The following is a 21,020-nucleotide window of genomic DNA, read 5'->3' on the forward strand; positions in this document are numbered from 1 at the left end:
TAAACAAAGAGCTGAGGGAGACACTTTAATCATGTTTTATTTGATTTTCATCTGGCACATATGTAAGGGTGCTTCTTTACAGGTAGTATGTTTAGTAAGGTTTTTCATTTTAAAGTTCAGTGTTTTTGCAAATAGTGAATAAAAATCAAGCAATCTCACTTTAGGGCCAAAAATGCTTATCGGGACAGTAATAGTTTACTGCAGTGTAATGAAGATGTGGCCATGTTTTTAGAGCTTTGCCTGTGCCGCCTTTTGTTGATCTCTGAGTTCCAAATAGGCTATAGAGGAGAGGTGCACCTCATCTGGTCCATCAGCGATGCGCAGAGTCCGCATATATGAGTACCTGAAGACAAATGTAATATTGGCATCATGGAAGGCATTTATCAAATACCCATTTATGTGTTGGGACGGGTCCAAACTTACATCTGTGCTAGTGGAACGTCTCCAGACACACCTGCACCACCATATACCTGTATGGCTATGTCCACCACCTTGCAGGCCATTCTTCCTGCTGCAACCTTGATCATAGCAATCTAGTAGGCAGTGATAAAGATAAATGTTAGAGTTCAAAAGACCACAGCCCTTTCCCAATTCCATCCCACAGTGATTTCAAGCTGGGATTGCATATGCCATATTGCCAAAAGTATTCACTGATCTATCGAAATCATTGAATTCAGGTGTTTGAATCACTTCCATAGCCATAGGTGTATAAAATCATGCACCTAGTCGTGCAGACTGCTTCTACAAACATTTATGAATGAATGGGTCGCTCTCAGGAGCTCAAATCAATTCTAGTGTGGTCCTGTAATAGGATGCCAGCTGTGCAACAAGTCAATTTGTGAAATTCTGAGCTATTGACTATTCCATAGTCAACTGTTAGTGGTATTATAATGAAGTGGAAGCGACTGGGAATGACCACTCAGCCACAAAGTGGTAGGCCATGTAAAAAAAAAAAAAACAGAGCAGGGTCAGCAGAGGCTGAAGTTGCCAACTTTCTGTAAAGTTAATCGCTACAGACCTCCAAACTTCATGTGGCCTTCAAATTAGCTCAGGAACAGTGTCTAGAGAGCTTCATTGAATGGGTTTCCATGGCAGACCAGCTGGATTCAGGCCTTAGATCACCAAACACAATGCAAAGTGTCGGATGCAGTGGTGTAAAACACGCTGCCAGTGCAAGAGCAGTGGCGAGGTTGGTCTTTGGAGTTATTGAGTGATGACTGGAGTGTCTGGAATCTGATGGATGAGACCGGATTTGGCGGTTGCCAGGAGAACAGTACTTGTCTGACTGCATTGTGACAACTGTAAAGTTTGGAGGAGGGGGGATTAGGGCGCCTTAGTTCCAATGAAAGGAACTCAATGCTTTAGCATACCAAGACATTTTGGACAATTTCCAGCTGCCAACTTTGTGTGAGTTTTGGGATGTCCCCTTCCTGTTCATGATTGCGCACCAGTGCACAAAGATAGGTCATAAAGACATGGATTAGCGAGTTTGGTGCAGAAGAACTTTACTGGAATTCACAAATGGACTTCCGGAAGAGTGGTCAAAAATTCCCATAAACACCTCTATTATGGGATGTCACTCAAGTTCATATGTGTAAAGGGAAGTGATTGAATACTTTTGACAATATAGTGTATGTCATGATAAAAATGACTTTCAAAAAAAATAAAAAAAATATCCATAATGCAACAGAGAAGCCGTTGGTTTTAGAAATACAATGTTATTGTCCATCCCAAGTAAGATATCAGCACATTTATATGTGTTTGTTTTGTTTTTTTTTAAATGTGAGGGTCAAAAATAGTTTTACCTCCTTACGAGCTGCCCGACTGCCTAGTGTATCCAATGCATGAGCAGCATTGAGAGTCAGCAGGCGAGTCTGCTCTATCATGAGACGGCACTCTGCTATCCAATGAGCAATAACTTCCTGGACAACAGATAACACAGAGATCCATCAAGCTGCATCTAAAAAGCTGTCCACTAGGGGTCAACAGTAGGACATCTCTCAGCACATACTGCCACAGCCCCAAGATTTAAATCTGGCATATCTCTTGGGTTCTCTCTTTGCAATGCTGTACATGTCATTCATATATCTTCTATTTAGGCAGAATAAACATTCCCAATGCGGGCAAATACAGAAATGAATTTAACTATAAATGGCACAAAAATTGCGATTATAAACCCCATTTCCTGATATTTTTCTTCTCCTGTATGCTGCCACCCCAAAACTGGCAGAAAGCCATCAAAGCTCTGAGAACCTCTCCTTCAGATACAGCTTCACTCACATGCTGGTACAGTTGTTTTCCAAAGGTGTGTCTGGTGGCAGCCCGCTGGCAGAGTAGCTCCAATGCCAACTCTGCTAGTCCGACAGCTCTCATACAGTGGTGCAGCCTGCCTGGCCCCAGGCGACCTTGGGCAATCTCAAATCCCCTGCCCTCCCCTGGAAACCACAACAGTGTAACACAGAAAGAGAGATAACAGAGGAGGCTGTAATTATCTCATTCACAAAATGTCAAGGCAACACTGCTTTATCGTTCAAACACATTCTGTTTCTTGGGAATATAGACAAAACAATAAAGGCTTTTACCTAGAATAATGCTGGAGGCAGGTACGCGCACATTTTCAAAATGCACTTCAAAGTGGCCACCATGGATCGCATCTGAGAACAGATACAAGGATTAAATCGTGTCAGGAAAGCTCAGATGTCATCTCTGCACGCCCATACTGTGGGAAAAATAAACAAGGACAGATGATATCATTAACTTACCATCCTGACCGAACACGGTGAGTGGTCTGATGAGCTTTACACCTGCTGTGTCCATAGGTACGAGGATCATACTGTGCTGGCTGTGCCTAAGAGACAGGTTTACAGCCGAAGCATGTGATGGAATTATACTTTGAGCACAGTTGCCATTTTCACAGGTTTTTCACGCAGCTATAAATATGATACTGATGGGAATCTCCATTCATTGCAAGCAAGGGTGTGTGCCTTTTACTGCTGACAAACCAAGGAGAAGAGTTATTATATTCTGTGTGTGGTTGTTAGGAATTTCTTTTAATTAATATCCTAAATTATGCCAATTAAACTTCAAGCAAAATTGAACACACACAAGCATCAACATTAGACTGACTTTTTTCCCCCTATGTGTTATACAAACATCAGGGCAGAAAGCTAGACCGGTGCTAAGGGGCGTGCTGGGAAGTAGGCTGTGTCTCTAAGAAAAGTCCATTTCAGTTATATTGGCAGCAGAAACAGAAGAAGTCTAGTGGGACAAATGGCTTCTTAAAAAAAAGTTCAAAGGAACACACAAAACAATCTCACATAAAACCAAAACTAGAAATGAACAATACTAATAAAAATCCTGTTGTTGTGGTGAAAAACATGACATCAGAAAACTCTGGAAAAAGGCAGAAACAAATCTTTGCGTGTTTGTTCCCACAAAGAAACGTGGACGTATATTTCACATAACTGTTCTGCTGACCTGATGTTTTCATCCCGAATGCCGCTCCTGCACATGACAATGGCCACTTTGCACTGGGGATTGCCGGCACCTGGCGGGACAAGGCAAAAATCCTGTGGGTCATTTACATTCAGGTTACGTTGCTTTCTGGTGCTATAAAACAATGGGGATGGTAACTTTTCAGCGACTGCCTCCGTCCTTAACCATTCCATGACCCCTACTGCGGCCGGAAACTGCGAATTTTGCTGTCACGGATGTGGCAACCATGTGGCTGCTTAATAATGTTAATGACGACAACCGGTTTCCTGAGTTAGTTTTTTTTTCCTCTCCTCAAATACAGTAACTTTATTACTTCAATGAGCAGATAATACCAGTTCAAAATTTAAAAAAAAACATCATAGAGATCCTCTAAACAAGATATTACAAAAGTGGTCACAGCGGCAATGTGAAATGTGCCCTATCTGCGAGAAGGAGCAATTGCAGAATCCTTTGGAATTTCCCTGGTTGAGAGTCCACTTTGAGACAAACCCTAAGGGCACAAACAGGGTGACCAACTGATGGTGTCGCCTTCCTGTTTAGGTTTTGGTTCAGCTGGCAGAACTGTCCCCTCCAGACAGGACATATGGGCACCAGACAACAGCAGACATCTTTAGTTTAAGAGCTCTCACAACACGAAAACCACGCGTGAGAGCATGTGAATTCTTAAACTTGATTTGACAGGGGTTGAGGTTTTGCATTTACTCTCTGGCTACAGAAACGCAAACAAACAGTAACTGATTATTCTCAGACTGTAGCAAAGAACACAAACTTTACAGCAGACACCACCCATAAACCACATTTAGGAAAGCCCGTTTGGCCCAGAGGCAGGTGAGGTTTTCCTGTGAACCCATACATAAGGGTCCATGATCCAAAGCATGCCCATGCATGTCATATCATTCCTGGTATGAATTTAAACCTTCCCAACCCAGTAATTAGACTTCCTGACAGAATGCTATGCAGTTGATTTTTCCGGAAAAAAAAAAGAAAAGAAATCAAGTCAATATGCAATTTTAACATAGCTAAAGGCCCCTTTTCCCCTCTAAAGAAAACTAATGTTCCTTTTCTTTGTCTGACTGGAATTTTTATGGATACATATCATTATTTATTTCTGGCCCAAATCCAATTGTCTTGTATATTTTTGTTTGATATATTTATAAGAGTGTGGGAGAGTCAAAAAATAGCCGAATGTTTCTGAGGAAGCAGAAATAAGGAAATAGTAGAAAAAAAACAAAAAACATTACTCTAGTTTCACTTGTATATTTCAAATTACCAAAGCTGCTGCTACTAGGAATGAGGCCGGTGAAGTATGTACAAAAAAAAAAAATAAAATAAAAGGACAACCACCAACAGGAACTCCCTGTGTGTAAAACAGCCTCTCTTTATATGGTGCATTGCACAGCACAGCATAAGAAAACAGACGACTCAAGGAATTTGTATTCGTCTTAGACATTTCTCCTTGAACCTGATCCACACTCAAACACACACACACACACACGTGCGTGCGCACACGCACTCACACTGACAAATGCTACGTCTGTGTTACGTGGTGAAGGGACATGCTCCTACAGTGTCAGAAGTGAAGGGAGTGGGGTTGGCTGAAGCAGAGATTAGTCACTGCAGTGCCAGAGTGCATGCAACCTTTTTCCTCAGAATACACAACAATAAACGGATCAGTGTTAACTTTACGGTTCTTGGACAGGAACAGAAACACGGTAAGAGCATTTTTGACTTTTCTTTCATACCCTTTAGTGTAACGTATGCTGACAAGAGATATACTCCTCATATTCCTTCCTTGAGCTTTTTTTTTTTTTTTTATATAATATTACACTTTTAAATCTTTAAACTACATCATTAAATACATAGCTACATTTTACATATACTTATTATACACAGAGATATGTGGCATGTTGTGCATTGTTGTTTTACTTAGTGAACGGTTAACTTTAGTCTTTGACTCACAGTCAAAGTCCTGCTTGATATATTTTATGACTAAGCTTCTTTATATTACCTCATTAACACTGTTGTGTTAGGTTTGTGTTGCTCTGCTTTTCTCCCGAGCGCATAGCTCTTTGTAAACAAACTGTTCTCTTACTCTTCTACCTAAATACAGGTAGTATGTCATTATTACTATAAGCATTGTTGGACTATATCAACTTTTGTGTCATAGATTTTGCTTAACTAAAGATTATAAAATGCACAAATTCATAGAAGGTGTACACAATAATGCCACTCCCATGCCCGTGTTCGACACCTTTGAGCAAAGCATGCAGAAAAATGACTGAAAAATATTCATATATTTTCGATCGACAGCTCTTTATACAACAATAAAATCACCTGCATTTGCGATATCATTACTCATGTATGTTACCAAAACAATATTGACTTAACTCAACTACAAAAGTTTTCACCTAAATACATTTTCTATGTATTTGTAGATGTATATCCTAGTGTCATACCTGCTATTGTATGTATATATTATAAGCTGCTCTATTTATTTATAATATTTTGTATATCTATTATATGTCCATTTACATCATCTTGCATTAATTTATTTGCACTAATGCCACTACTGTGCATAGGTTAATTTTTTTAAAATATCCTCCCTGGAGTGTCCTTTTATCTTTTTTCCATTTTCTTAATTCCTTTTATTCTACATGTATGTGCAGTACACATATAATTGATAATAAAATAATTTTAATCTTTTTAAATTAATTTGACTAGTGAAACCCAAACAGCCAAATAGCTCCTGTGAAAACAAACAAAAACAATCCGAAAAACCCAGCTGACACACGAAGCCCATCTGTTGCCAAAAGTCAATATTTGAAATTTTTTCTGAACGTTCCAGTGAACATCTGCTTCAGTAACTACTACACCCAATTCAGAAGAGAGACACTTGTTATATGGCTCGTTAAGGGACTGCTGTCATCTTTGTAACAAGTGTGAGTTGCCAAAAATGCTCTTGACGTGCAAAATATTCAATGCATCACCTCTTGGTCCTCAGCCAGACGTTACATCATCCGCCACGTAATAGGTTTTGCTGTTCGGAGTTCGCACTTTCCTCAATTCTTCTTCCTCAGGAAATGAACAAAAACCTGAATGAAAAGGGATTTATGGTTTCTCTACAGGGGAACAATGCAAGATCTGTCCTTGGAGCTCAGTTAATTTTTTCAAGGGATTATTGGATCTAACAGAAAAAAAGTATCTATTTGTGACAGTAAAAGTATCCACACAGGCACAGTATTCCACTTGCTAATCCTTGAGTGAGATCCTTACAGGCAGGGAACAGCTTGGCTAACACAACAATGGGTCTGAATGAAAGAGTCACATCAATGGGACATCCTGTTGAACCAGCAAATGCCACATATAGTAAAAACCAACATCCTGGATTCTAATCTGGCAGAAAAAGATCCTGCACTTGCATGACATCCTCAGGTCTTTCTCCGCATACTTCCTCCTGACTAAACTTTAAAAAAAGACCAGAAATTGGATTGGTGTTAACAAGCTCAAAAAAAAAAAAGTCCTGTGCATTGCATAATAGACATCATTAGTTTGCAGAACATCTTTTTCCCTGTAATTAAAGGATTAGCAAATCAAAAGCTACCATTTTCTGGAGTGTGTAGATCACTCAGCACCCACTGGAATACAAAGTAATTCAATTCAAAAACTTCACTAGAAGATGTGTAACTCTATTGTCACTCTTTTTTCCCCTACTGGAGTTTATTCAAGCCCACACGCTCATTTCTGACAGGCTGCGCTAAAGCCATTAGGGAAACCATGCAGGAAAGATTCCTCTGATGCAGAACACACAAAGAACTCGCCTTTCCTGTTCCTGGTACAAAAAAAAAAAAAAGGGTTGGTTGGGGGGGGGCTGGCAGTTTAGAAATACTCTTCGTTCTTGTTCTGTTAAATGATGCCATACATGTTAATGATGGACAAGAACTGAATTGTTAGTACTCAGAGTAAACTGTACCACAGCATTACCAACTAAAAAGGTGGAGCTTTTAAAGAAATGTTTCTCTTTTTTCTCTTGTATTTTTTTCCCCACAGAAAAAGTATGGCCGACTTTGACTATCACCACGACGATGATTCAAATGAAACTTACGACTACAATTATGAACACACCATCTGTGACAAGGAAACAGTGCGTTCCTTTGCCGGCGTCTTCCTTCCGGTCATCTATGCCCTGGCTCTGATAGTAGGCCTGGCGGGAAACGCCTTGGTAGTGGTGGTTTACACGTCACGGCTGAAACTGCGAACCCTGACGGATGTGTGCATCCTCAACCTTGCCATTTCAGACCTGCTGCTTCTCTTCACCCTGCCTTTCTGGGCGGCTGATGCTGTCCACGGGTGGATGCTGGGTACGGCAGCCTGCAAGCTCACATCCTTCCTCTACAGCACCAACTTCAGCTGCGGCATGCTGATGCTTGCGTGCATCAGTGTGGATCGCTACCGCGCTGTAACCAAAAATCCAACGGGCAGAGCTGGCACCAGATCCCAAGTCAGGAGACAGTGGTTCCTGGTGTGCCTCATGCTGTGGACTACAGCCAGCATTCTCGGCCTTCCTGAACTTATCTTCTCCACAGTGAAGCACACCCATTACAGGATCAGCTGCACAGCCATCTACCCGCACAGCATGGCCCGACCTGCAAAGGCTTCCCTGGAGCTGCTTGAGGTGATCCTGAGATTTGTGATACCTTTCCTGGTCATGGTGGTGTGCTACTGCCGAGTGGGACTGGCGCTGAGTAAGGCCGTCGCGGTGCGACGAGAGAAAAAGTGGCAAGCCCTGCGTGTCCTCCTGGCTGTGGTGGCCGTATTCCTGCTCACCCAGCTGCCCTACACGGTAGTCAAGCTTTGCCGAGCGATGGACATCATTTACATGCTCGTGACTGACTGTGATGTCAGCAAGGGCTTGGATCACGCTATGCAGGTGACAGAAAGCCTGGCTCTCACCCACGCCTGCATTAACCCGCTGTTGTACGCCTTCATGGGGTCGTCCTTCAGGAGTCACGTTCTAAAGACTGCCAAACACCTTGGACAGCGACTTGGAAGGCACCAGAGACACGTCAACGAGGAGCCCGTGGAGATTGCGCTCCAAGCGTGTAATCAAACCCAATCCCAGTCGGATTCAGAAGAACAAGACACCAGCACCTTTACTATTTAAGACTCGAAATATTTGTCTATTTTTTGTAAACTTATATACAAAATTGCATATACACAGTATAAATATATTTACGTTCCCTTACTAACATGCAAGACAGATCCCCATAAATATAAATGTTAATTCTCAGTTTAATAATTGTATATGTACAGTGGATTTATATGCACTAACCAGCAAAGTATTTTGTATAAATTATGTATTTTGTTAAATAAAAGAACAAAGTTTTCAATAACACGCATCTGTCGCAACTGAGTGCAGCTGACGCTCTCGTTCTCGAGTTCTTTGCAACTAATCGAATACAGCTTTACAATCCACCACCATAAAAGAGCTCATCTGCATCTCATTTCATTACATCCCGTGGTTTTGGGTTGGGATGACGGATGACTTGACTGCACAGTGGGTGACCCATCGAGTGGAAAAACATTTGGTAAGCAAAGACAGGACAGCAACCAGCAGGAAGCACCCCACCATGCTATCAAAGCTGAATATTGTTTGGAGAAGTTTAAAGAGCGACTGCTGTTTTCATCTAATCTTCTTTTTATCCTTTCAATAACACAAGTTTTATAGTTTGCAGTAAAACCCAATCCACCGTTTTTTTTTCCAGATTATGCTTTAAACTTAGAATCTAGGCTCAGCCCTTTGCTGTGGACGGGTGATAAACCAAGAGGTCAAAGTTTACTCAAGCCTTTTTACACAGCAACAAAGAAGAGTCAAAATCTCTTGATCACAACTACCACAAGTACCTCATGAACATCAAAGACAAACACGAATTCACTGTTTACCATTCTTTCCATCTTGTTAGTCATTCTTTTCCAGAGCAATGCCTTAGAAGCGTGATTGAATGATCCCCAAACTAGGTGTGTCTAGCACATGTTTAGGACACAAGTTGAATAATTTCTAAACAGAGAAACGACTGGATAAACAAGCGTATTAAAGGTGCATATCATAAGACAACATAAGCCGAAGTAAGCCCCAAATCCTGCATGATTCCGCTTACCTGAACAATGCCTTTGAAAGTTATGGTAAAAACACGGTTGGATAGGTGTTTTCATCTTTTTATTTCCTGAACAGTAACACAGCCTGGCCAGATGGTGTTGGAGTTGAACTCAGGACCTGCTTGCCGTGAGACAACAGTCCTAACACTGCTTCTTTTTTTGGACTTATCATATTGTGGCCTGACTGAAGCCAAAATGATTATGTCTTCTATAATTCCACTGACAATCTCACAGCTACTGCTAATAATGAAAAGCATGTATATCAGCTCCGTGAGTGTGTATGCAAATACAAACGCCTGTGGCTTGAAGATAAAACACTAAACGTCTGGGAATCATTGTAGTGCATTAACATGCCTATGGGACCAGCTTCAATAGCTTCCACACGCAAAGCTGTACTGGAAATGTCTATAGACCCTTCCATCTAGCAACAAACTGCCTTTTGCACCACACAGCTTTAGAGAAAAAGGGAACGCGAAAGAGGAAAGCGGCATCATCTTATAGTGCGTGTGGATTATGGACAGCATTTTTTTTATTTTTAATTTAAGGGTTATATTCGGTAGCTTTTAGTTATGATCGGTAATTCTAAGAGAAAGCAGCAGTCAAGAGATCGCAACTAGGAATGCTCTGCGATTATGATGTAATACAGCATGAAAAAGTCTGTAGTTTCTGTTATTGGAAACAGTGCTGCACAAATAAAGGCAGAGATCCATCTCTTTAAGGATTCCCAAGTACCTTGGAAATCATATTGTGGAAAACACCCATAGCACATCAGTGAGGAACTGCGAGTTCATATTACTTTTGTGATTGGAAAGAATGAGTTTTACCATAGAAACGCCTTCCATAAAAATAAAATGCCTGAATACAATAACCACAGGTTTCATTTCTACTTTTGTTCGAAATATCTGGAAATCTTGTCTCACTCAAAAACAAAAAAAAGAAAAGAAAAGACTGATTTCCACTCAAGTATCATACGTTTTGCAACAAAAGCGACAATGGGTCACACAAAGTATGAAAGAACCCACAATCACACCCACATTCTTTTCCGACAGAGAGATATATTCATCCGAGGAAAGGAAATTCTCATAACCCCAGAAGATTTGTTTCTCCTGATGGAATTTTCACTTCCAGTCAAAAGAAAAACATTCGAAAAGGCCAACATAACCGCCGATGAATGATAAAGTCAAACTGTGCGCTAGATAAAAATGATGAGCTGCAGAAATTCTGCTCAATTTATTTTTTAAAAACCACACCATTTCAAGCTTTCAGTTGCGAAAAGAAATTCCAATTAATAAAAACAACAAGCCACTGCTTTCATTTAACTTGGAAGCGAAGCCCTCGGAGTACACAGACTCTGCAAGCGTCATTCGGGTCTAAGGAGGTTACGCGGAAAACAGAACCACTACTCTGAGTTTTTGACATTTAACTATCACGATCAAATCAAGTCAAACAGGATATTAAACACCAAGCTTGTTTATAAAGACAAAGATAGTCCAAATGACCAAGAAGAACAGTGATTCACACATGAGTCACAGATTTGTGTTAACCTCCAGAGCATTAACACACAGACTGAGGGCCTACGCACACGTGCCTGTGAGCATGAATGCAGTGTTAGTAAGATTTACCCAACAGTTGTAAATGTTTGCAAAAGCACGTTTATTTTACGATTTTAAGGCCAATTTCTCTTTCATTATGACTTGTATATAATGACTCATTTAGAAGTAAGCTGATGTCAGCTGATTTAGTGGATCCATGACCTTACAGTGCTGTGAAAAAGCATTTGCACCTTCCAGATTTTATTTATTTTTCATTTTTTTTGCATATTTGCAAACTATTTTAGATCATCAATCTATTTTTAATATTAGGCAAATATAAACCAAGTAAATTTAATTTATCAAGGTTTAAACATTTTTTTTTTAAATTCAAACCTACCTAACCCTGTGTGGAAAGGTAACTGCCCCCCCTAAACCTAATAACTGGTTTGGACACTCTTGGCAGCAAGGACTGCAATCGAGCTTTTGTTATAACTGGCTGTGAGTCTTTCACATCACCGTGGAGGAATTTTGGCCCACTCTTCTTTGCAGAGCTGTTTTAATTCAGCCACACTGGAGGTTTTTCGAGCATAAACTGCCTGTTTAAGTTTATAGCAAAGCATCTCAATCTGATTTAAGTCAGGACTCCAAAACCTTCATTTTGGTTTTTTAGCCTTTCAGCGGTTCACTTGCTGGTGTGTTTCTGATACTTGAGCTTCAGGGAATGAACTGATGGTTTAACATTCTTGTTCAGGATTTTCTGCTAGAGAGCAGAATTCATTCTTCCATCAGTTACGGCAAGTCATCGAGATCATTACGCTACTATCACCATGCTGCTGGTATGATATTCTTTTTATGAAATGCTGTACTAGTTCTATGCCAGATGTACTCAAACCTTCCAAAAAGTTCAACTTTTGTCTCATCAGTCAACAGAATATTTCCCAAAAGTCTTAAGAATCATCAAGATGGCTTTTTTTTGTTAAATGTGAGATAAGCCTTTGTGTGTTTCTGGTCACCAGTGGATTTCTCCTTGAACTCTCCCACACATGTCATTTTTGTCCCGTCTCTTTGTTACTGTTGAATCATGAATTCTGACCATAACTGAGGGAAATGACATCTGCAGTTTTTTTAGATGACGTTCTGGGTTCATTTGTGACTTCCTGGAAGAGTCATTGATGTGCTCGTGGTAGGCTGGCCACTTCTGGGAAGGTTCCACACTATTCTGTTTTTTCCATTTGTGTATAATGGCTCCCACTGTGGTTCACTGGAGTCCCAAAACCTTATAAATGGCTTTGTAATACTTTCGAGACTGATAAACATTGATGACTTTGTTTCTCAGCTGTTCTTGAGTTTCTTTAGAGTAGGGGTGATGTGTTGCTCTTTGAGATTTTTTTTTTAACCTATGTCACATTCGTTTGATGATTCGTTTGGGAAATAGGCAAATATTTTTTTGGGGCACTGCAACCATTTGCAGCAGCGCATTTATTTTAGGATTTTAAGGCCATTTTGTTGTCTTTGAAACTTGATTCATGTGCGATGACTCATCATTTAGAAATAAAATGCTAGTTGATCCATGATCCTATACTGGTTCGACCTGTTGGAAAACTGAAGCCAAGTTTCTCAGAAAGGCATGAAGCCAAGATTTTTCTGACTTTTAAAATTATTTATGTTATATAATCCTTCCCGCAAGAGTCTGTTGCTCTTTTTTGTTGTCCATATGTTCGCACTTTGGTTTGATATGCATCTCTGCGCTGCTTTGCTACAGTAACATTTTGATTGCATAAACTCATCTCTTACTGAGAAAGGCTCTTTAAGACATTTATGATCAACAACACTTTCAGGTTCACCCTTTTAAAAACATTCTTTGGTTTATGGGGACTTGGTCTAAAATATTTTAAAGCTGAGATTGCGATAAAACAACTGCTTAGTGTTTACAGACTTTAGGCTCTCTAAAGTAAATGCAATGAAATCACACGAGCCACAGCACTAATTTCTTTGTAGCAGTTGCACTCAGTCCTGCTGTTTATGTCAAATCACACCTGCAACATTTCATTAATCTTGCAAACTTGGGACATTTTCCAGCTGACATCAGCATACTACAAAATTCCTGTGGGGTACTCCCTGCAACATTAAGAATCTCCAAGGACACAATTTGCCATGGCGACAGGAACAAACAAAGTTATGAGCTAACAGCAAAACCAGTTACTTCCGGCATCCTAAACTCAGTACACATGGGCTGGAGCACACCCATCTTCAAACTTGGCCCCCATTCAAGTTTCGTACATAGATGCATCGTTGACAAAACAGTAAAAACACTCCAAACTGCTTTTGTGGCAGTTCTGCCAAAGCTGATGTCTCCAGGAGACAAATGAACAAACAAATGCCAGCTAAAAAAACAAATACTTACCGCTGCTCCACCATTTTTTCCCATTTATGATGTAGTCGTCTTCATCCCTGTGAAGACTGCACTCCATGTTGGTTGCATCACTGGAGGCCACATCAGGTTCTGAGGAGGGGACCACAGGAAGTACTATTTTACAGGAAGTACCACGACAATACTGATAACATATCACAATACTCAATGAAACTCAACTCAGACTCATGTTTTTACACGTCTGGTAACCCAAATTATCTTAAGCTTCCCTTCACGGCCAAAGGGTTCAAATATACAGCAGACGTTACCAGAAGTTTAAATTATTTATCAGTGCACGACAAAGAGTTCTCCTCATCATCCAGTGTAATCGAGTACTGTGCAAAAGTGCTAATTTCTTCTTTTGCTCCGTAATTTCTTTAGATTTTGTTAGGAAAATGGAAAATGGTTGCAGTGATGTATTTAAAAATGTGCAAACATACATGGAAATAAAATATATTTTGACAGGTTTGAAAAATCAATATTTGATCTGACTTTCTTTTTTTCTTCTTCACAGCCTGAACCTTCTTGTCATATATTTAAGTAGTCTTCAGGAATAGTTCTCCTTCTTGAAGGACATCCAAAGCTCTTCTTTGGATGTTGGCTGCCATTTGTTTTATTCTCGGTCAAGATGATCCCACGCTGCTTCAATAATATTGACGTCTGCAGTCTGGGGTGGCCAATCCAGGATTGATAGCGTCCCACTGTGTGCTTTTGTATCCCGCTATGCTTTTGCTGCAGTGGCAGTGTGTTTGGGATCATTGTTGTGATAAAAAGTGAAGCAGTTGCCAATCAGATGCTCTCCAGATGGTATTTCATGGTGGATCAGGATCTGACAACAAAACTGTCAACCAATGTTAACCCATGTTTAAATAAAGACATGGGAACAAATTATGTGTTTTTGCGACAGGCTGCTAGCAATAGTGTTTCTTTGCCAAGTTGTCTCTATGAGTAGACACAACACTGGTTCAACCCTTGAACTGGGTGCCTTTTAGCACTGAAATGACTCATAGGTCAGTGTTAAGTGGCTTAACAAACAAACAGGGAGGAAAAAAAAAGATTCCTCTGGAAATGGTCAGGTATAAGAACTGCAATGAAAATGAAGACAACTTTAAATGACCTCCAGAAAACCTTGAGAACTCATCAAAACCACTTTAAACAAATGACAAGAATGTCTGGCTCCTTCAGCACTTCAGACTGAGTACTTTTACTCAATACTGGAAAATGACTGCACTGCTGTGCAAAACAAAATGTATCCAAAACACTATTAATCTCTATGTGTTGACAAAAAAAACCAAAAAAAAAAACCAAGGATGTTCAAAACCACCGTAATCACCTCTGGCAGCAGCATGTCGCTGTTTCCAGGCAGCATTAAAAGCAAAAGAGAACAAAACAGGGAGAAATTACTCATCGGGATCTCGTGTTTGCTATTGGCGTGTGAAGGGCCTTTCACTCAGTCAGTAGCAGCCATGCCTTCTATAACTTAGCCTAATCAAGACCACAATCTGCACTTGGCAGAAAACAATGTGACTGAAGACCACAGCACATATTTTGAGAAGTGAACATTAGAAATACTTTGGAAAAGGGAAGAAATTTTATGAATTCATAAAAGAAAGTGTTCCAAACTACACCAAGAAAGCTATGCTTATAGATATGACAGATTCCTCAAACTTTGTTTTCAATCACCAACACAGATTTTGGTATGTTTTTCTCTAAGCATTTTTTTGTGACCTGTTCTTGGAACTACCTGTCATACAGAAGCAGGAGCGAATCTCTCCTCTGAGTAAAGGTTCCAGCCATTTCTTCTTCTGCTCCTCACTGCCAAACATGTGGAGTACTTCCATATTTCCTGTGTCTGTGGAAAAAAAAAAAAAAGTCATAATCTTGCAGTAATTACTAGCTGAATTTGGGAACCTCTATGCTCTCGTGGAAGACTGATTTGATTTTCCTAACAAATAAATACCTTAAAAAGCTGAATCTGGAGATTTTTGTGTGGTTTGGAAGATATATTTTTAAAACCCCAAAATGGAGTGTTATGACTAAAACGAGGTTGAAATGTTGACATCTGGAGAGTCTTTTTCCTGACTAGAGAGAATCCTACTAAAAAAAAAATAAAAGGAGAGAAAATGCAGTCTAGCTTCTATAGTACTCTGCAAGCAAGCCCATCCTAGTAGAGCAAAGTAAGGGACAAAATTGATCTGTAATATTATCAAAGGTCTTTGATGTAGATATTTTACCAGGAGCCTGGCAGTTAAAGACTTCAGGGGCAAACACACAGCGGCCGGTTTCTTCAGCAATATAGGCATAATCCAGCTGGGTGAGCCCACTGACTGCAGGCAGGAACAGGTTCCACAGCCTGGCTTCCCTGGCTTTAATCTGCACACAGATACATGTTATTATACAGAGTGAAAATGCAAGCCACGGCTTCTTTCCCTGTCTATGCTGATAACAAGCAGAGCTCCAAAAATTGGAACAGATCCACGCAGACACAAATAATAGTAATTTTGTTCAAACGCCAAATACTAATGATGGATTGCAGTGCATGGCTGTCTCAGGTGTGCTATTTACACAAGAGTCAAATAAACTTGTTGGTTGAACTTTCTGGACTAATACTTGATCTTAGACAGTCCTCTATCACATGTGGTTGTATTTTTTGTTTTGGAGGGTTTTTTTCCCCTTATGTGCTGTCATTTTAACTATGTAGGATTTGTGTAAAAAAAGAGACTGAGTTACTAAGTTTAAAAAACAAAAACAAAAGAAATCAACCCTACATACCTTCAGATCCTCTATAATTTGAGGGGTGTGCCATCTCTGTGGAGACTCAGCGTGTTTGGTGTAATACTGTGCAACCTCCTAAGGAACAACAATATTTTTCCACAAAGTGAATTGTCAAGTGAGTTCATGTTGATGCTACAAGCATTACAGGCACTCAATGGTAACATCAGCTCAACAATATATTCATGTAGAGATAGCTTCATGCAAGAGCTTGTGGTTCTTCATCTGTTTCGCTTTACGTGAGAATGCTACAAAGCCCTGCCATGTGATGATGCCCATATGCAGCATATTTTATGTAACCAGGAGACACATTGTTCTTTGAGTCTACTTTATTAGCCTTCAGTGAAGAAACGAACTGCTGTGTACACAAGTTAAAATTTCATCAATGCACACAAAACCCCTCTGTTCTTGGCAGCTCTTGGAACTGACCTTCTGAGCAGGAAGCACATATTGTCTCATGAAATCTTTGACCTGCTGGAGAACAGCCCGACCTTTAGCTGTCTGGAAAAACAATCTGTCCTTTGTTGGACCTGTGAGGGGACTGGCATCAAACACATTTCAAATGTTAAAATTCTAACAGGAAATATCAGAAGCAACAGCTGGGTGTCAAATTCCAACTGCAGCTGTCTTACATATAATCAACAGGTGGGATCTAACAGTTTTTTTTGACCTTCAGTGACGAAGGATTTTGAAAATATTCCTGCTATAGCAGAGTGTTTATGCTAAACTTATGTCTGAATGTGTCAAAGGATATCAGTGCATTGCTGCACAAGGAATTCATTCATTACTGAAACCTACCTCTGCCCAAGCTGCAAGGCAACCTTAGCCAAGGGCTCCACACACTGGCCAAACTGAGCTGCATTCGGTGCACTGGCATTACCCAGGAGGTGACGAGCGTAGATCCCCTACGAAAAACAAATAATAATTTAAAAAAAATCTTAATTTTAATGAAAGATTAAGTGACTACATTATGTGCTTGTCTATTACTTTTAATTAAATATGAGGAAATGACGTATGGCGCTGTGAGTTGCACAATAGTGTATGCCAGTAAAAAAAAGAAAAAAAGAAAAAAGAAAATCAGCCTAGTGTTGAAATTTGGTACAAACCTGAGCAATTCCTGCCATTTTAAAGACAGACAGGGCCAAGTAGAAATTCAGTTGTGGCAATGCAGGGGGGATCCCCCGGCACCTGCAGTAAATGGAGATCAGGTCTTCCACACTTGGGATACCTGCTCATTGAGGAATAAGACCAGAGGGACAAGACTGTGAGCAGACATAAACAAATAAATAACAGATATAAAATCATAATCAAATACAAATTTCTGAAAACAACAAATCTGTTTGTTTTTCCACTGTCTATAAATGTTAATCACTGTCAGAGTTATCAACAGTTGTTGGTGTTACCCTCTATTCCTTTTAAACTGCCCATCGTGCTGATAACGCTGAGACTTGCAGGCCAGTATTGTGGCATAAGGAAGTAGGCCAGATCTGCCAGGGGCTGTCCAGTGGTAGAAAGCTCCCAGTCCAACACAGCGATCACACGCGCCTTATCACACAAAACAGACTTTGTGAAGTATTCACAGACAAATGTAGCAAAGGTCTAAAAATAAAGATCAGAGAAAGTGTACCTCTGTTGGATGGAATATTAAGTTATCCAGTCGATAATCTCCGTGGACAAGGGTCACCTCATTGTCACTGGCTGGTAGATTCTTCATCAACCAATCAGACAGTTCATTCATGGCTGGAATGTCTCTGTGGGCCGCCGCAGTGTACTGCTTGGTCCAGGTGGAAACCTTTACAGATAAAAAGACATTCTTTAATTTCACAAATCTTGACTGAGTTCCAGATCAAATAAACAGTAAAATGACTTCGATTTAATGAATGCTGTGTTAACTCACTTGTCTCCTGCAATAACCTGGCCCTCTTCCATATGCTTTAAGGTTCAGTGATGGCAGATCCAGTGAGTGCAGCTTTGCCAGGACTTCCACCGCAGCCACATACAGAGCTGTTCTCTCTGCTGGACTCACTCCAGGTAGTCGAAGATCCCTGAATACGCGCCCCTAATAAACAAAATTGCACGATTGCCGTCAAACAAAAATAATATTTTCATCTCTAATGAAAGCACAAGCTCGCACTGAAATACACTGGCAAGAAAAGGAAAGGCAAATTAAACCTTTTACCGATGAGACTTAGAGCCAAGTCAAGCAAAACCATTAGAAAAAATATTAGATTCAGGGACTTGTGACTCCTAAGTACCTTCACATGTTGCATTAAGTAGAACTCTGTTCCAATGACTTCAATATCAGCGCAGTGCAGAAGGGGCTGTGGAACGGGGAAACCAACAGAGAAGAGGGCCTTCTGCACTCGATACTCCCTGTCCACCTGTGAACGAAGCAGAAAAATCCACTTCTATGAGAAAACTTCACCCACTGAGTGAAGCTAATATGATCATGTGCTACTTTCCCAAACATTTGGGGAAAAGTGAGCTCTTTCATTTGATTAAATCCAATTAGTTACAAGGTCACACAAAACAGTGTTTGTGCACAGATGGTAAATGTAAAGCAACATTTAGTATTAAACATAAGTAATACGTATGAAGCTTTCATTAGATATAAATATATTCATTTGGGTTATTAAAAAAAATAGCTTAATTTTTATAACTAATTACTATATGCAAACTCAACATAGCCAACTTGGTTATATCCTAACCACGTAATAAAAAAAACAACATTTCCATAATTGTTTCCAGGAAATCTGCTACATGGTCGTCTAATGACTGCTCAGATTTGTGGCCAGGAACATTTTTGTAAAACTTTTGAGCTTATTTTTTTATCATTGAGCGCTCCCTGACTCACATATTCCCATTTCTGGTCAAATACGTAAATCCTGCAGTCAAACCATATAAAAAAAAACAATTCTCACTAAAAAAAGATCAAGGCTGAAAAATAAACTTGTGACTTGTTAACTGATGCACAAAACCACTGTGTTTTGTCTGTATTTGTCAACTATTTCAGTGGTCAAAACAAGGTTATTATACAACCATAAAACCAAACTATAAACGATGAAGACTTTATTAGGTACAAATTGCTAGTAATGATTAGACGACCTTATGCCTTCAGAACTGCCTTAATTCTTTGTGACACAGAGTCATTAAAGTGCTGGAAACATTCTTCAGAGATTTTTTTTATAAATACTGACATGATATCACACAGTTGCTGCAGATTTGTCAGCTGCACATCTATGATTGAATTTCTGGTTCCAGCACATCCCAATCGTGCTTTATTGTATTGAATGTGACTGTGTGGGCCGGTTTGATTTTCTGCTACTGTAAACCATCTAATTCAAGGTTCGACGTGTTGTGCATTCAGAGATGCTCTTCTGCATATCTTGGTTGGAACAAGTGGTTATTTGAGTTGCTTATGCCTTCCTAGCAGCTCAGAGCAGTCAGTCTATTCTACTCTGACCTCTGATATCAACACAGCACTTCAGAGCAAATAAATGCTGCTCACTGGATATCTTCTCTTTTTCTGTCCATTCTCTCTGTAAACCTTGGGTATGGATATGCAGGAAAATCCCAGTAGATCAGCAGTTTCTAAAATACTCAGACCAACCTGTCTGGCAAAAACAACCATACCACCTTAAAAGTCACTTAAATCACCTCTTTCCCATTGTCTCGCTGGGAATGAACTTCAGCAGGTCATCTTAACCTACCCGCAATCCTAATGTAAAAATATCCCCCAGTTTATTTATTGACTTATTTGCTGTTTAGCACTTGAGGTTGTGGTTGCTGCCAAAAATAATGAGAATTAATTAAAACACGTATTGAAAACACCTGGCTGGGCAGGCTCCAGCAACCCCTGAACTGGATAAGTGCTGAGTCACCAGTTAACCCAAACTAAACTAAAACACAGACAGACTGGGAAGTAAAACATATATAAAAGTTATAGGAGAACACATTAAAAACAAACTAACCTATCCATTTAAAATAGTAAAAATTTAAGTGAAGAAACTAACTCAGGACATTGACAATATTTTATTTATTTTTTAACCAAAACTATAATAACTGTGGGGGGAGCCTTACCTTGTGAGCTCCTGGTAACAGCTCACCTGGGGGTTGCTTCCTGAGAACATAACTGTTTGACGGCGTCTGGATTAGGAAAGTTGGGTTTGACTGACCAGCACTGAAAAGATAAGAGTGTCCTTAGCATGTTATCAGCAGGCGAAACATTTGCACAAGATTAACTTTGACACTACAAAATGAAGACAGACCTGGCTACCTTACCTGTACTGTCTTACAGTCAGGGTGTCATTGTTTGAGAAAAGTGTCTTGGCAGTCAGATATCTCTGAAGCCTGCCAACATTGAATTTATGCTGCTGTCGTACAGGAGTTGTCGGTTCCTCCATTTCGCAGTTATAACTCTGGATTAATCATTGTCAGATGTATCGTTGCGCTAGCTACGTTTAGCATTATTGATATGATGGTCGGACCGTTTATCGATAGGCACAACGAGGTAATGCCCCTTAAAAGTTATTTTATTGCCACAAATTTATAAAATTATAAAACCTTTAAAAACTAATGACTATAAGATTTTTGATACTATAATATAAGATTTTTGATACTATAATAAAATAAGGGTTTAAACAATCCACTGGTGATGT

At 39.9% G+C, this 21,020-nt stretch overlaps 2 protein-coding genes across 2 annotated transcripts; one reads left to right on the forward strand and one right to left on the reverse strand.

Annotated features, from left to right (window-relative positions):
• Window positions 1-19: 19 nt before the first annotated feature.
• acad11 (acyl-CoA dehydrogenase family, member 11) lies at window positions 20-20,930 on the reverse strand. The gene is made up of 20 exons (XM_084939440.1): window positions 20,644-20,930; window positions 20,443-20,542; window positions 18,618-18,743; window positions 18,260-18,421; window positions 17,990-18,154; window positions 17,766-17,907; window positions 17,469-17,590; window positions 17,161-17,267; window positions 16,792-16,903; window positions 16,363-16,440; window positions 15,825-15,963; window positions 15,335-15,442; window positions 13,585-13,683; window positions 3,478-3,547; window positions 2,763-2,848; window positions 2,583-2,654; window positions 2,281-2,435; window positions 1,806-1,922; window positions 424-533; window positions 20-343 (listed from the first exon to the last, which is right to left on the reverse strand). Exons 1-20 carry the CDS (start codon window positions 20,763-20,765, stop codon window positions 229-231), a joined length of 2,307 nt encoding a protein of 768 aa, XP_084795566.1. The 5' UTR covers window positions 20,766-20,930; the 3' UTR covers window positions 20-228.
• On the forward strand, window positions 4,936-11,247 carry ackr4b (atypical chemokine receptor 4b). The gene is made up of 2 exons (XM_084939447.1): window positions 4,936-5,207; window positions 7,543-11,247. The coding sequence occupies exon 2, from the start codon at window positions 7,550-7,552 to the stop codon at window positions 8,654-8,656; it is 1,107 nt and encodes a 368-aa protein (XP_084795573.1). The 5' UTR covers window positions 4,936-5,207; window positions 7,543-7,549; the 3' UTR covers window positions 8,657-11,247.
• Window positions 20,931-21,020: the final 90 nt, after the last annotated feature.

This window comes from Perissodus microlepis, chromosome 9, assembly GCF_051167445.1.
Source record: "Perissodus microlepis isolate ML-2025 ecotype Zambia chromosome 9, ASM5116744v1, whole genome shotgun sequence".
Classification (NCBI taxonomy): domain Eukaryota; kingdom Metazoa; phylum Chordata; class Actinopteri; order Cichliformes; family Cichlidae; genus Perissodus; species Perissodus microlepis.